The sequence below is a fragment of the Rhinoderma darwinii genome, chromosome 4 (assembly GCF_050947455.1).
Source record: "Rhinoderma darwinii isolate aRhiDar2 chromosome 4, aRhiDar2.hap1, whole genome shotgun sequence".
NCBI classification, from domain to species: Eukaryota; Metazoa; Chordata; class Amphibia; order Anura; family Rhinodermatidae; genus Rhinoderma; species Rhinoderma darwinii.
In genome coordinates, this window is record NC_134690.1 from 160,577,427 (window position 1) to 160,593,687 (window position 16,261).

At 38.9% G+C, this 16,261-nt stretch overlaps 1 protein-coding gene across 1 annotated transcript; it reads left to right on the forward strand.

Annotated features, from left to right (window-relative positions):
- Window positions 1-594: 594 nt before the first annotated feature.
- Window positions 595-15,419, forward strand: CLDN1 (claudin 1). The gene is made up of 4 exons (XM_075864073.1): window positions 595-940; window positions 11,033-11,197; window positions 11,673-11,751; window positions 13,582-15,419. The coding sequence occupies exons 1-4, from the start codon at window positions 718-720 to the stop codon at window positions 13,742-13,744; spliced, it is 630 nt and encodes a 209-aa protein (XP_075720188.1). The 5' UTR covers window positions 595-717; the 3' UTR covers window positions 13,745-15,419.
- Window positions 15,420-16,261: the final 842 nt, after the last annotated feature.

A 16,261-nucleotide genomic window follows, 5' to 3' on the forward strand; every position in this document is an offset into this window, starting at 1 on the left:
ACGGCGGTACGGCCCAGTGGGTCCACATACCCACAGATCGTGACAGCCAAGTTACGGTGAACTTTAGGTCATGACTGAAACAAACATTTGTTCTCATATTTTACATATTTATTTTTGTAGCAATTTACCTAGTTGAACCTGTAATTACTTACTATAAATCTCTACAATAGGTTGCATCTTTTCAAAACAACTGAACAATAATCCTACTCAAGCAACTGATATTTATACAGGAGAAACCTGTGTAGTGATGGTCTGATTCATCTATTTTCCATGTTATTGTGCTGGCTGTTTATACATTTCTATACTATTCTTGTCTTTCTATGGAAAACACCTGGCTTAACAAATATGTATTATGGATTAGACTCAAAACAATGACTTCAGGGCTGAAATGAGCATAGCCACTATCCCCAGGCAACTCAGAAAAAAACATGTGATATCATTAGCAGCAGTGGGAGGTGATGGAAGAAGGATCGTGCAATGGGAGTGATTACCCTCCGGATGCTGATGTTTTAATACTGTCCTCCACTAGGAGAACTTCTGAAGAGAGTTTAAATAGGACCAAAAGACAAAATTGTGCATTTAGGTGTTTGACTCTTCAGCTGCTTATCAACTATTTTTACATAGGTTATAGATTAGGTAGCCACTGTGCCCACTGCAGTTTTAAATAACCTTAGAGAAAAGAATTCTCCTTACTCAACACTAGATTTATAATAGAAGATGGCCAATTCAGGCTTACAATTGTTAGGATTTGCTTTGGCTTGTCTAGGGTGGATTGGATTTATAGTAGCAGTAGCTATTCCTCAATGGAAGATGTCCTCTTTCACTGGAGAAGCCATCATCACAGCGCAAGTGACCTACGAAGGACTATGGATGTCCTGTGTCATGCAGAGCACAGGACAAATGCAATGCAAATCATTTGATTCTCTGCTGAAGATGGGAAGTAAGTCTTTGTATTTCACTTTTGCTGGCATCTTTAAATGAGTGTTGTATTATAATATGAGGTTTTCCTCCATATATATATATATATATATATATATATATATATATATATATATATATATATATATATATATATATATATATATATATAGATGATAGATAGATAGATAGATAGATAGATAGATAGATAGATAGATAGATAGATAGATAGATAGATAGATAGATAGATAGATAGATAGATAGATAGATAGATTTCTCAAAAATTGCCACCTAATTCACATGTGGTATCATTTTAAATCTATAAATTGTATGAAGTTGGAAAATGTACTAATACTTTAGAAGTACTTTACTAAGTGAGTCACATGAAATGCCACAGTATTGATAACTGCCAAACCGGTCCCAGCATTTATTATGTGAGCTAATAAAGAGGACGCTCCAGGTTATAGCCGGCATCTATGCATATCATGCATGTACAGTAAAGAATGTTATGGGTTTACATATGCTAACTTGCGTATAACATAGTGCCTAAACAACAACCACATGTTGATGGAGCATAGACGTTAGCATGATCTGTCTGTTTGTCATCTAAATCTTCTTCTTTGACATCTTCATTGATGGTTATAGTTTCAAACTTTATTGGGGACTCGATACGTTTAACATAGTCCTCAGAAACACTTTCTTAGCAAGGCATCTGATCACACAGCAGAGCTCCATATGAAGCCAACCTTAACTGAGATGGAGATTGTCTAGAGAGATAAAGGGCTGTGTGTTGCTTTTTCTATAAGACTATAAGTGCATCTTCCCTACATGATGTTTAGTTTTGATGACTTGATGAGTAGGAGTACATTTTGAGATTGAGCTGTTTTATAGATGTTTATTATTATTCAGTCACAGCTGGCTATTACCATAGCACTGTCCCACTAAAATCATATTGATCTCTTTAGCTGTAGTTTAGCTGAAATTATAGCTGATTTAGGACTTTTTAATTTGATGTTATTTGACTGTGCCTGAATTGTATAAATCTTATCTTCGAGGCAATGTTTACTTTATGACATGTAAGTTAGAATCCATCCTGGTGCCGATCAGGAATACAAGCGCTACAGGAATGTTCCTATACTTTAAAGACAAGTGAGGGCAAGTCAAGACAAGGGGTCTAATTTAATAGTATTATACAAAAGGCAATGATGAGCCTAGCTCATAGGAACCGATCGCAGACATATACAATTTATTAGTCTAGTCTAATCCTCCTAAAGATTTCATCTAAAGGAATCAATTAAAAAATGTAACTTAACACAAAATTAATGTTTCCATCTAATCCAAAACCTTTTATTTAAAATGAATAGAAATCACCAACATGACAGTGTTTCTCTTTTATCAAACTGTTAAAGGGTAACTACAATTTAAAAAAAACTTCTGACATGTCATAGTCCAAGACCCCCCTCCGATCACTAAAACTAAGCAGCAGAAGTGCTCGGGTGAGCACTGAGCAGCTTTGTTTCTGATCGGCTTTTCTCAGAAAGCCGATGTAGCCATGTGCGGCTCATAGACTTCTATTGTGCCCGTACACCAACTGCTCGGTTTTCCAAGAAAAAACGATCAAAAACAAAATGGCTCAGCGCTCACCCGATCGCTTCTGCTGCTTCATTTTAGCGATCGGTGGGGTCCCAGTGCTTGGACCCCCACTGATCAAAACTTCTGACATGTCACTATGACACGTCAGAAGTTTCTTGAAAGATTAGTTACCCTTTAAACATTTTATTCTGTCATTTCTTAGCTATATTTGATTATGGGAAAGCAGGGTGATAAACAATATGTCCACCATTACAACTCCCACATAGGCGGTCACCCAGCTTTCCATAACTGCTGAATTTTATTAATGCCGAGTTATGCAGTAAAACATCCCCTGCTCCTCTATCACTGCATAACTAGCCTGACCTATGGATTCATCAGTCTGGGAAAGCTGTATGACAATCCCATTGGGAACTATTATGGTGATCAAATTGCTTGTTGCTTAGAATTCACAGAAACGCATATAACAAAAAAAACAAATGAATAGAATTTTAACAATGACAGACTGCAAAAACTTACTGGTTTATATTTGCTGATCATTTTTTATTTTAGGGAGAATATTATTTATTCATGCCCATTGCACGATTACATGTAAAGGAGCAATGTCACAGATGAAACAATATTACTAACGCCCATATCTCAGACATCTTTATTGATGTTTCATAATGGTGAACTCATTTGTTTGAAATGCGCTTAGCAGTGACTGGGCATGAGTTATCATGTTGAGGATTTTCTAAGCTGTTTAGACAAGAGTCTTTGTCCACACAGCTTTCTTATGTTTCTTTATTCTTTTTACTAGTAGACTTGCTAAGTAAGAAATATTACAGCAGCCACAGAAGCTGTTGGGCAATTGTAAAAATCTGGTCAATAAAAGTGTCAGCCTAAAACATTCTCATATGTATAATAATTTTATCAACAAGGCCATTAAACTTTAACTGCGCTCTCTTAGGAAGCAATTGTCAAGTGCCTTTTATTTTGAAGAATATATGGTTTGTGGCCCACGAAAGTTGAGTTCATCAAGGGTTACTGATTTTCTTATAGGCTAAGTTTGGCGCAACAAAGATGGCTGGTTCACATCCTTCTCAGTCTAGTTGAGGATCTGAACAATGCTGAACACGTTTCCTTCCATAGATTGAAACAACTTGAAGACAAGATCAGACCTGTCACAATAGTCACCCTGGAGAGCTGCATATTTTCTACAAAGTAGATCTCCTCCCAAACATAAAAGACAAGAATTAACAGAAAACCCTACCTTCCCAGCAGAACATTCCACTAGCAATAACCATTTTATTTGAAACCAAAGAGCATGGGCGGACACGTATAGTACTGAGCCCCTGTGCTAAAACAGGATATGGGCCACTTGCTTCTCTGTAACTCCTCATAGAGTACCCCCGTTATATATGCCTAGCAGTCCAACAGTAACAGCGCGCTACAAAATTTATTAGCTCGTCCCAAAAAGTGCTTTTGCATGGCCAATACTGGCCGGAAAGACAAGCGTTGCTCAATGATACAGCAAATTGATCGGTTCTCTTAGCTCTATTCACAAGGGGCAACGATCATTAATATATGGGGATGAACGGTCGTTAATACATTTAATCTAATAGACAGGAAAAAGCTGCTAGTTGCAGCTATTTAGTCTCCACCTACAATCTAATTTTTCTATGTCACCAACACACAAACTAAATCTAAAAATCTTTTTGTTTTGGGAATAAAACCATAGAAACATCATCACATGCAGAGATGCATACACACTCCATACAACACTCAATGTCTCTACATCTAAAGTTGAGTTCATATCTGCATTAGTTTTTTCTATTGTTTTGCTCTTTCATAGAAGGAGAACAATGAAGAAGCGTTGGATCCGTCGCATAATGTACACTGATGGCGCCCAACGCAACCTATTGACTTTAATGGCGGACTATGCTGTGCTATTCTGGCCGGCATTTTTTACCAGATCTATGATGGAGGCACCTAATAGAGCATCCAACACAGATGTGAACCTAGTCTCAGCCATGTTCCTCCTTACCAGTGGCGTAACTACCGCTATAGCAGCCGTAGCGGCTGCTACGGGGCCCGCAGCATGAGGGGGCCCGTGCCACCCGCCGGCACGGGCCCCTCCCATGGCCGGAGGCTCCACTAGCAGCTTCTATGGCTGCTACAGCACGACACCACTTAAGGGGTTGTTCCTACAAAAGACATGCATCCCCTATCCACAGGATAGGGTAAAAAATGTGTGATCGCTGGGACGCCCAGCGATAAGGAGAACAGGGGACCAAAAATCCCCCGAAGTTCTCCATGACAAACCTCGGACTTCCGGGGTCTGTCTGCAGCTCCATAGAAATGACTTGCGTACCGGTCCCACTTGTGCGCATGCGTGACCAGCGCTCCTTTCATTTTTATTGAACTGTGCAGACGCCAGAAGTCCGAGCTTTGTCATGGAGAACTTGGGGGACTTTCGGTCCCCCGTTCTCCTTATCGCTGGGCGTCCCAGCGATCACACATGTATCCCCTATCCTATGGATAGAGGATGCATGTCTTTTGTAGGACAAACTATAGGCCGTTGTTTTTTTTGGGGGGGGGGTCTGTGTGGTGTTATCTGCAGGGGGTGGTTCTGTATGGTGTTATCTACAGGGGGGTCTGTATGGCGTTATCTACAGGGGGGTCTGTATGGCGTTATTTACAGGGGGGACTGTATGGCGTTATCTACAGGAGGGTCTGTATAGCGTTATCTATAGGGGGGTCTGTATGGCGTTATCTACAGGGGGGTCTGTATGGAGTTATCTACAGAGGGTCTGTATGGCGTTATTTTCCAGGGGTGTCTGTATGGCATTATCTACAGGGGGTCTGTATGGCATTATCTACAAGGGGTGTCTGTATGGCGTTATCTACAGGTGGGTCTGTATTGAGTTATCTACAGGGGGGTCTGTATGGCGTTATCTACAGAGGAGTGTCTGTATGGCATTATCTACAGGGCGATGTCTGTATGGCGTTATCTACAGGGGATGTCTGTATGGCGTTATCTACACGGGATGTCTGTATAGTGTTATCTACAGGGGGTCTGTATGGCGTTATCTACATGGTGATTTGATGCTGTAAGACGTTATCTACAGGGGCGGCTGTGTGGCATTATCTACAGGGGGGCTGTATGGCGTTATCTATAGGGGGGCTGTATGGCGTTATCTACAGGGGGGATTTGGGGCTGTAAGACGTTATCTACTGGGGGGGCTGTGTGGCATTATCTACAGGGGGGGCTGTTTGGCGTTATCTATAGGGGGCTGTATGGCGTTATCTACAGGGGGGATTTGGGGCTGTAAGACGTTATCTACATGGGGTCTGTAAGGCATTATCTACAGGGGGCTGTGTATGTCGCTATCTACAGGGGGCTGTGGATGGCGCTATCTCTAGGGGGGCGCTGTGTGGTGGAATCTATAGGGAGACACTATCTCAAGGGGGGGGTTGTGTGATACCCAGCGGAGGGGGGGCCCCAGTCAAAAGTTTGCTATGGGGCCCAGTCTTTCCTAGTTACGCCCCTGCTCCTTTCCTATTACATCCATGTACTCATAACAGTATCAAATCAGATTCTTGCACCATATTTATTATTTGTTTTAGACGCTTTTTACTCCTTACTAGACAGTTTTGAAAAGTGTCTAGAAAAGGGTATGGTTTATTGAATAGGGGCATGGCTTAACATGTGCAAACGTGCATCGCAATTTTGGCACAAAATATTGGTCTAAAGTAAGCTTAACCAAGAGGGGAAGTAAGGATGACAAAAGTATTATGTCTAGCAAGATGAATCAAATTTATCATATGGCATGCACCCCTGCGGCTTGCCAGCCCCACCTGTTCACAGTTCTAAACCACTGAAATTTCTTCTCTCTTGGACCTAGTGTCTATCTTACCAAGTGAAACCATGGGTGCTAATGTGTTGGTGGTGCAATGGCAATAAGTGTCAGTAGCACTTATGCAAACTATCAAAACACAGCATCGATGACACAAGAATTAGGTGCCCTGGCTTTGTCATCCACTACTTGCTGTGTCTTCTTCTAGACAAAGGCCTGAACATATTTCAATGTGCATAAAAACATTTTTTGGAAGTCTTAACTTAAGTCCTTTTTAATGAGTTGTTACAAATTATTTTTACTGGCGTTTCCCCTTATCTTTACGAAGAGGGAGTCAGTTTGAATTCAATAGCATAGTCGACTACGCTATTGCTTCCGGCAAAACGACGGATCCGGTGCACAAAAGAGACAAACGGAAACCACGGGCACCGGATCCGTCACCTTTGAAATCAATGGTAATGGAAACGGAAACCTCTGGTTTCCGTCGGTGTCAGTTTGTGTCTTCTCAGTGTCACGTTCTGACGGAAAGCTTTCACGGAACGTCAGAACGGCACCCCAACGCAGATGTGAACAGAGCCTAACAACTCCCAGTTTTGGGTGTGCCTTTTTCTATACTATTCCAGGTCAGACCAAGTGTACATTATAGCATGTCCCAGCACATAGAACTAGTCCCCAACTCTCATACATCCATGTGCTGACCTTGTGCATTTCCGCACGTCAGTAATTTTTTTTTTTTTTTTTTTTAAACAGATAGACAGACAGATAGTTTGATAGATAGAAATCAGATGGGGTTTGGGTTTGGCTAAGAATTTCATGTTAATGTTTTCCTTCACCTCTAAGAAAATGTAATCCAGTGAAAAAATCTTTCATAGATACACAAAGAATACACTAGGGTTGGGTTTCCGTGCATCAGGAGGTAGAAGAATCTTTTGGATGAACTTACAAAGAAAACAGAGTCAGGTTTAAACTTGCTTACAAGTTAGAAATGTTGCTACTTTTCAAGTTAGAACTTGGCAGAGAACTGAAAACAGGAAGATTTTCAAAGATGTTATTATATAGTCACCGAATCCTGGATGCGTAGAGACATAACAACATTGGTCAGTCATGAAAGTAAGACAGTGTCAGCCAAGCATAATACATTAGAAACAAATCTATTAAATTTAATATCCACTGATGGTTAACAATGACTACGGTTTTATAAATCCTCTTTGAGAAAATGTAACTAGTATACACAAGCAGATATGTGACAACTTATAAAATATATATATATATACATATATATATATATATATATATATATATATATATATATATATATATATATACAATCCAAGGGCAAAGAAACACAGCACTCCACACATCGAGAAAATCAGGCCATGTGCTCGTCACCAGGGGATGAATCAATTCCCCTTCTTTGTAGATAAATACAAACATAGAACGTAGTAACGGCACCAGGACTGACGGATGAAAAACAGGGTGGATTTATTCACCTCAAGGAATAACAGCAACGTTTCGGTTCAACAGGAACCTTTCTCAAGCCATCACAAATTAACAATGGTGTCAAGTATAAATAGGGGGAGCATACATTATACAGCAATCAAGCCAATAAAAATACAATTCCCATAAAATTCATGTGAATAAAAGTTTCACAACACACTAAACACAATGTTGCAAAAGTGTATATCTTTTCTCTGTAAAGCGCCAAACATAGGCAATGTGTCAAATATAACAATAGTGTACATACGCCATACAAAGCGACAATAAGGGCAATTAGGATGATTGGGAAGGAGGCAGGGGCCAATTATAATTTAATGAAGGTCAATAAACTTACAGTTAGTAGTCCACTAGTAGTGTCCACATAGCCAGCGTGTACAGTCCGCGCGCTTCAACCGCGCATGCTCCAAGATGGCGTCCACACCGGATGTTCAATCCGGTGGAACGCATCAAACAGAGCGGTCGTGACTGCGCATGCGCGGAAACGGAACTTGCGTTCCAATCTCACTGCGCAGTCTCGAGAAAAGTCAAGGTATTTATGTAAATAGCATAAACCTATAGTTTTAGCGATAGGGCTGAATCCAACAGTATAGATAGGGAATGGATGCATCCTCCATCGAAACTGATGGGTTTTGCAACCTAATGCCCAAAATCCACATAGCAGACCGTCTATCCAAAGCCCACATACATTATGAGACCTCAATTTATAAGAGTGATCAAATGCAAAGACCATGTAATGTGACTATGGTCACTTTGGGAGTAATAACGAGGACTCATGACATTACAAGACATCCTAAATAGAGATGTGAAGTGTCCCACAATAATGTCATGAGTCCTCGATATGTGAATAAATCCACCCTGTTTTTCATCCGTCTTGAAGTCCTGGTGCCGTTACTACGTTCTATGCTGGTATTTATATATATACATTGAGAAAGGTTCCTGTTGAACCGAAACGTTGCTTTATTGAGGTGAATAAATCCACTTTTTGCTTTCATCTACTCTGAAGTCCTGGTGCCGTTGCTGTGTTCTACGCTTCTCTCTATTCTCTTGGGGAATTGATTCACCCCCAGGTAACGAGCACATGGCCTGATTTTCTGGAAACCATTGGAGTGCTGTGTTCATCTACCATTGGACTGTATATATATACATATATATATATATATATATATATATACTATATATACGAAATCCAATACACGGGACAGCACTCCAAGATCAGTGAAAGAAATGGATCTTTAACCACCACATGCAACGTTTCAGCCCAACTCCATGGGGCCTTTCTCTTGCTTGAGAAAGGCCCCATGGAGTTGGGCTGAAACATTGCATGTGGTGATTAAAGATCCATTTCTTTCACTGATCTTGGAGTGCTGTCCTGTGTATTGGATTTCGTTGTTAATGTGAGACACTGGTCGTGTGTCTGAAGAGGTACTTGTGCACCCTGTACTGGAAGAAACGGTGCTGCTTTTGCTTTGCTTTGTTCTATATATATATATATATATATATATATATATGTGTGTATGTATGTATGTATATATATATATATATATATCTATATATATGTGTGTCTTTTTTGTGGGGCTAAAAAAACTTTTCAACGGCTTTTAATAAAGTGGTCATGTTAATGATGTGAAGTATAATATGATGTTTGTATACCCCAATGCGGAACTAAAGCAGGATGTGAAATCTAGACAAGACTCCAAGACACCATGTGACATGTACAACAAAATCATGAATTATGCATCTCACTTTACCATGTTTACAAACACCCAGGGCAAGATGCCCAATATATTGCTTGTTATATCATAGTGAAATATAAATACAGGAGGAGTAAAAAGCACCCAGGTGCCGTTCACATCTGCGTCGGAGGCCACTTTAGGGGCTTCCATCACAAATTCAGTTTTTTGTTTTTTTTTGCTGAACAAAATAATGCAGCATCCTGCTTTCTGGAAAATTTACGGAAACCATGACGGAGACCCAACAGAACCCATTAAAGTCAATGGGTTCCTTTGCGTGCCGTTGGTCTCTGTCATGCAACTTATCCTGAGCTTCCGGTATTCTCGTTGTTCTGCTCCTATGACAGAGCAGAACAACAGTACCCAGAACTCTTTGGTCTCTTGCACATAGCAGAGTGATATAAATGGAGCCTGTACGAAGGCACATGGCGTCCCAGCATCTCCGTACTACTGAGTTGTAGGCACTCTGTGTGCCTCTGTAGGGCAATGTATTTTAAAGATATTCTCCCCAATCTCATACTTATTGGAGGTTTTAAGAGCTGATCTCTGGAGTGCCCTTCTGCAGGTCCTTTGCACTAAAGAGCTTGTTTAACTTTCTGTTGCCTGAAAAGTAGACAAGTTGTTCACTGGTTGAAAAGGTTTTCTGTTTTTATAAAGAATTTAATCAGTGAATAATTAAAAGCTATGCCCACATTGTGCTTCTAATCTACACCTTTTCAAGATCTCTGTTTGCTTGGCGATTATATAAAGGATTACCTAGAAAGAATTATAGCAAAGTTTGTATGGGTTTTTATCGGCTGGATGTTAACAAGTAGTAAGCAGAGATTTTGGATTTGAAACATGAAAAGTATATAAGGCATAATCCACCATGTGACGGACGTTCTTTTAACGGCAGTCACATGGCTGCATTTAAATCAATGCATGTTTATGGGGCTATTCACGCGGCCATTTTTCTAATGGACCATGTAAACGACCCGTACAAAATTAGGACGTCATATTTTTGCCTGTTTTCCCGGATCCCTCAATAGACTCAATTGTTTCAGGGATCCGTGAAAACAGGACGGCACGGATGCAAATATTTTTTATTTTCATCCGATATGATTTGACACCAGTTCGTGTGAATACGGTCTTAGAAAGGTGTAGATCTTTTAATTTTAAAAATTAAAGGAAAAAACATTTAATATTGACTGTGCAGGGTCAAGGATTTAATTTCTACAGACTCTGTAAAGCAGAAGGTTAGTTAGTAAGTCATCAAATTCACCAAATTAACCATTGACCAACTTGTTCATTTTATATTAGCCCTGCATGCACCAGGACCACATTAAACCAACCCAAAAGTTTCATAAATTTCAACAGGGGTTAGGGGAATGGATGCTCAAAATGAAAAAGACTTGTAGCATGCATTCTGTATGTAACTGGCGAATGTCATGTACTAACATAGCTTTCTTTTTTATTCAGGCACTATGCAGGCCACACGGGCATTGATGATCTGTGGTATTCTTCTGGGTTTCTTTGCTGCTTGCATTGCTGCAGTAGGTATGAAATGCCTAACTTGTCTTCAGGATGATGAGGTTAAGAAAGCCAAGGTCGGGATCGTAGGTGGTGCTCTTTTCCTTATTGCTGGTAAGAATGATAATTTTTGGATATATATTTTTTTGCTCTAACTACTTACTGTATATGTTAAATACTAAAATAAAGTATTCTGTAGTCTATCTCCATGGATACAGACTACAGAAAACCCTGTTTGTTGTTAGATTCTGCAGTTATGAAAATGGAAGCAAGTAGCACATATCTGCAGGATTAGACTATACACAGTGATTGTAGTCTGTAATCTTGTAACTAGACATAGGTTTACATAGGCACCGTATACACAAAACAGTAGGATTTTTGTCATCAAGACTATTTCCAAAGTTGCTTCATTTCTTTTTTTTAGATGTATACAGCTCTCTACTTACTTTCCACACATCCATAGACCTACATTTACTAATCCAAGTTTCCCCAAATAACATATTGAAATAAAAAGAATCCTAAATAAAAAAAAAACTGGCTAGCTTTTAGTTATTTCACCTCTACTAAATCATTTCTTCTCTTTTTCTAGGGCTTTGTGTTCTTATTGCCACAGCATGGTATGGAAATCAAATTGCCAGGGATTTCTATAGTACACTTACACCAACCAAGTAAGTTTATAGCTGTAATAATTTGAAGATATTGCACGACAATTTTTTATTTTCACTATATAGATTATTAATTTTATTTTTTTCACTATATAGATTATATATTGCATAGATTGGATACTTATTTAAAATACAGTTATTTTTTAACAAATGTTACTAGTAGAAAACATTGATTATATCCTCCAAATAGAGCCTTTATGACATTGTTCACTGCTTCTGGCTATCCTTGTTGACCGTGAAAATATGTTTTTATGAATTGAAACCTAACTTGGTGCATCCATCATGTGATAAAAGGAAGCCAAATGCTTAGCTCAGATTGGATTTACTAGAAATCTGATCTTTTACAGCTGCCAATAACGAGAGCTAAGGCCAGGACCCGGGGTATTACCACATGTATTATTTGACAAATGAAAACTCTCTTGAGTTGAATCAATAAAGGTTGATGTTGAAGTTGTGTGAAGTTGTTCCAGATAATGAGGCTAGAACTTTCAATGTAATGAGCCAACCCCCCCAGTAACTCACTTGACCCTATGTTTTAACCCCTTGACGCAACTTGACACACTGGTACGTCATGGTGCGGGGGTGATGTTTGGAGCGCGCTGAACGCGCCCCGTGTGCTGCGGGATTTGGCTGTGTTTTACAGCCGACACGTGGGACTAATAGCCGGGAGCAGCAATCGCGCTGTTCCTGGTTGTTTAACCCCTTAAATGCTGAAGTCAATCGCAACTGCAGCATCTGAGGCGTTGAAAAGAGGGGGTGGCCCCCTCTGACAGCTCATCTCCCCCCCCGCAACAAGATCGGGGGTGATGATGGTTGTTATGTCAGCCCAGGGGCCTAATGAAGGCCGCCAGGGCTTCCTTCACTCTGCCTCTGTTAAGCCCTGCCTTCAGATGCCTGTAAAAATTACGATATACTGCAATACATTAGTTACATCTCAGTTTTTTGGTCACCTTTGGTCACCTTAGCTGCCAAAAATGTTCAATAAAAAGTGATCAAAAAGTCATATGTACCAACAAATGGTGCCAATAAAAACTACAGCTTGTGCCGTAAAAAATAAGCCCTCACACCGCTCAATGCACGGAAAAATAAAAAAGTTATGGCTCTCAGAATGTGGTGAAACAAAACTATTTTTTTTTTAACAAAGTTTTTGGTATTTTTAAGGTAGTAAAATATAAAAAAATCTATATAGATTTGATATCACCATAATCGTATTGAGCCACAGAATAAAGTTAAGTTGTCGGTTTTACCACACGGTGAAAGACGTAAAAACGGAACCCAAAAAAATAATGGAGGAATCACATTTTTTTCCAAATTCAGCCCGCAAATAATTTGTTTTCAGCTTCTGAGTACATTATATGGTACTTTAAATGCTACAAATAGAAACTACAACTCTTCCCGCAAAATATAAGCCCTCGCACCGCTCTATTGACGTAAAAATAAAGACGTTATGGCTCTTGGAAGGCGGGAAGCGAAAAACGAAAATGAAAACTAAAAAAATGGCTCGGATCTTAAGGGGTTAAAACTATCCCAGAAAAAAAACAAAGAGGCCCTGTTGCCCATAGCAGTCAGAGTTCAGCTATACTTTTCTCTGACTGTTTGCTGTAGAGAATTAGGAACCATGACAGTTTTGATACATCTGGCCTAATGCATACTAGAAAGAAGAAACTGTAGAGGGTTGTATCAAGATCCTGTAGAAGGCAATGCAATCTATTGAAATGTTGAACCACAGTGTAAATGGCATAATACAATTTTTTATCCAGATCTAGCTTAAACAGTTATAAAGTAGGTATAAATACTATAGACATTTATTTCTTTTTTTCTGTTCTTCCCCAGGTATGAGTTTGGTCCAGCTTTATTTATTGGTTGGGCTGGTGCTGCCCTGGCAATTTTGGGAGGTGCCCTTCTGTGCTGCTCTTGCCCCAAAAGAGAAACTTCTTACCCACCACCAAGAGCCTACAACAAGAATGCACCTTCTAACGGAAAGGACTATGTGTAATTCAGATTCAGTGTGATACTGACTGAATATTTCAATGGGACTTGACAATCTTCTTTCTCACTGGCACCAGAAAAACATACCCACTTGCCAAAATTACCTCCTATTTTACCAGCAACACAATCCATTATTTTCGTAATTGGAATGAAAGTGGTTCAAAACATCTCAGCCTGAAAGTAAAACGATAACAGTTCTGAACTTATTCATTGAGCTGTTGTTAAAAGGTCAAAATGCAACTATTAGTGGGGAATTGAAGTCGTGACAAAATAGCAAATTCACTTAATTTTGTCTTTATAATTTGATCTATACAACACTAGAGCAGAAGAGAGGAGATAGGGTTAGATATGGAAATGTATGCATCAGTCATGATAAAGTTCATAAAATTTCATATCCTTCTAAATGGCCATTAAAATGCATTTCTACATTAATTACATACACAACATCACTAATTCCTTCCAATGCACACATTTATACGATTAGCACTTTTACATATCAGAATCTCAAAGGTTATTTTTTGCATAATGAGGAATTATGTGACGTACAGCTCATTTGTCATAGTTAAATGGAGCTCAGTTATTATTTATTGCATTTAATGAACCACTATGTAAACCAGCAGCATTATATCGTGAACTTCATGAACTGGGTCCAGCAAAACAGAAAGAGACATTTCCCTAGTGTTAAATCATGATATTTTTATGCAGTAGTTTTTCTTGAATAAAAATATGCATGGATTTGAGAAGAACCCTCCCTTCAGTGGTGTGCAAGAGGTGACAGTATCCCATAGAGCAAAGAGTAAAATGGAGCCCCTTTTGGTGTTGGTTATCACATCCCTAGCAACATGGGACAGGAGGACTTGATGCTTGTATGTCCCCCATCTCCTTTCCATGATCCTTAGGTTAATTTCCCACAACCTTTGCTAATATTGTAGGATCTGTAGAAAGGAAATCTAGTCAACCTGGCTGGGATCCCTCTCTCCAGGAGCTCCATAGCAGTCTAATGGGCTGTCCCTACTGTAAATATGCCCTCGCCTCTCTTGAAATAATCAAACAAAATGTATTTCCCAGCATCATAGTAGTCAGTGGTGGAAAGAAATTTCCCATAAACTCTACAGTTTTTGCAATAGAGACCATATTTTTTTTCCCCTATCAGTATTTAAAGGGGTTGTCTTCTTTGGGACCTCCAGTGATCAGCTGTGGGGGAACTTGATAGTAAGTGTTTAATATTGCTGCAGTGCCACTGCAGGGGATATGAAGCATTACATATTTGTAATTGAAAACAATGGTCTCTCTGTGTAATGCTTCAGTGAAAGAGATGCTCTTTGTAGCCACTCTCTGCTTTGGCTTATGGATGAGGATTCTGAATAGGGGATTCCCCTCTATTAACCCATAATTCCCTAATAAGCTATTTGAAAAATGGATTTTCTTAACCAGACAATCCCTTTAATGCAATATGTAAATTTTTTAGAAAATGTTTGAGTCACCGACCAGTAGGTGAACACATAGGAACATTGGTGTATAAAACTACATGAACATCAAGGACCTGCAGCTCGGCATTCATTTTGATGGGACAAAAGGATTTGTGGTGTAAAAACAACGGCTTTTCTCTGCCATCTTCAAAGAAGTTTAATCATTTCAATGCCATTAAAGTATATTATATTTAAGAAATATGGTAGTTATATATATATATATATATATATATATATATATATATATATATATATATATATATATATATATATATATATGACATATACCTTTCAACAGACAACACAAAAGTATTTTCTTTCTTAAATTTTATGGTATTAGGAATATTAGGAATACGTATTCTCTAGAATTTTCAAACGTCAATGGGTTTTGGAGTCAGTGCATACCTTAACATAATAAATCTGATTTAGTTTGTTTTGTGATTTTTTTTTTGTTTAATAAATTCCTTTTTTTTTTTACAATAGTGAAAATGTATTTATTTATTTAATATAATTGTGAAATATAATGGGTTAATAACTTCAATATCAATTTGAAATGTCTTGTGTTTCTATCTATCTAGCCAATGTGCTTCCTGCTGTTTTAAAGGGGTTGTCTCAGAACAGATATTGATGACATATGGCTAAGATGTTCGATTGGTCGGGATCCAACTACTGTGATCCCTGTTGAACACTGGAACAAAGTGACAGCGATACAATGATAGGGCTATCTCACTACGACTTCTGTTGGCTCTCTGTTTTTTTCCAGATGCTGCATGGCCAGCCCCTTAAAAACAATACCCAACCATGTGTTCTCCTTTAAAGGGGTACTCCATCAATAAAAATCATGTCTTAATATCTAGAACAAATAAAATTATATGTAATTTACATAATTTTTCAAAATTACATCATTCAAAGGATATACTTTCCCCCAGAACCCCAAATCCTACCATAGTTTGGGGATAAATGCCCCAGTAAAGTCCTGCTGTAGTTCTTTTTCTTACAGGACGATCATACGCAAATTCGTTGCAGGCATTGCAATGTTACAAAGCGTTAATGCT

Bases quoted from the DNA above. Each gene is read 5' to 3' on its own strand.
- CLDN1 (XM_075864073.1), top strand. From the start codon at position 718: ATGGCCAATTCAGGCTTACAATTGTTAGGATTTGCTTTGGCTTGTCTA. The intron at 941-11,032 runs GTAAGTCTTTGT...TTTTTTATTCAG, and splicing joins TTCTCTGCTGAAGATGGGAA to GCACTATGCAGGCCACACGG. The intron at 11,198-11,672 runs GTAAGAATGATA...CTCTTTTTCTAG, and splicing joins TGCTCTTTTCCTTATTGCTG to GGCTTTGTGTTCTTATTGCC.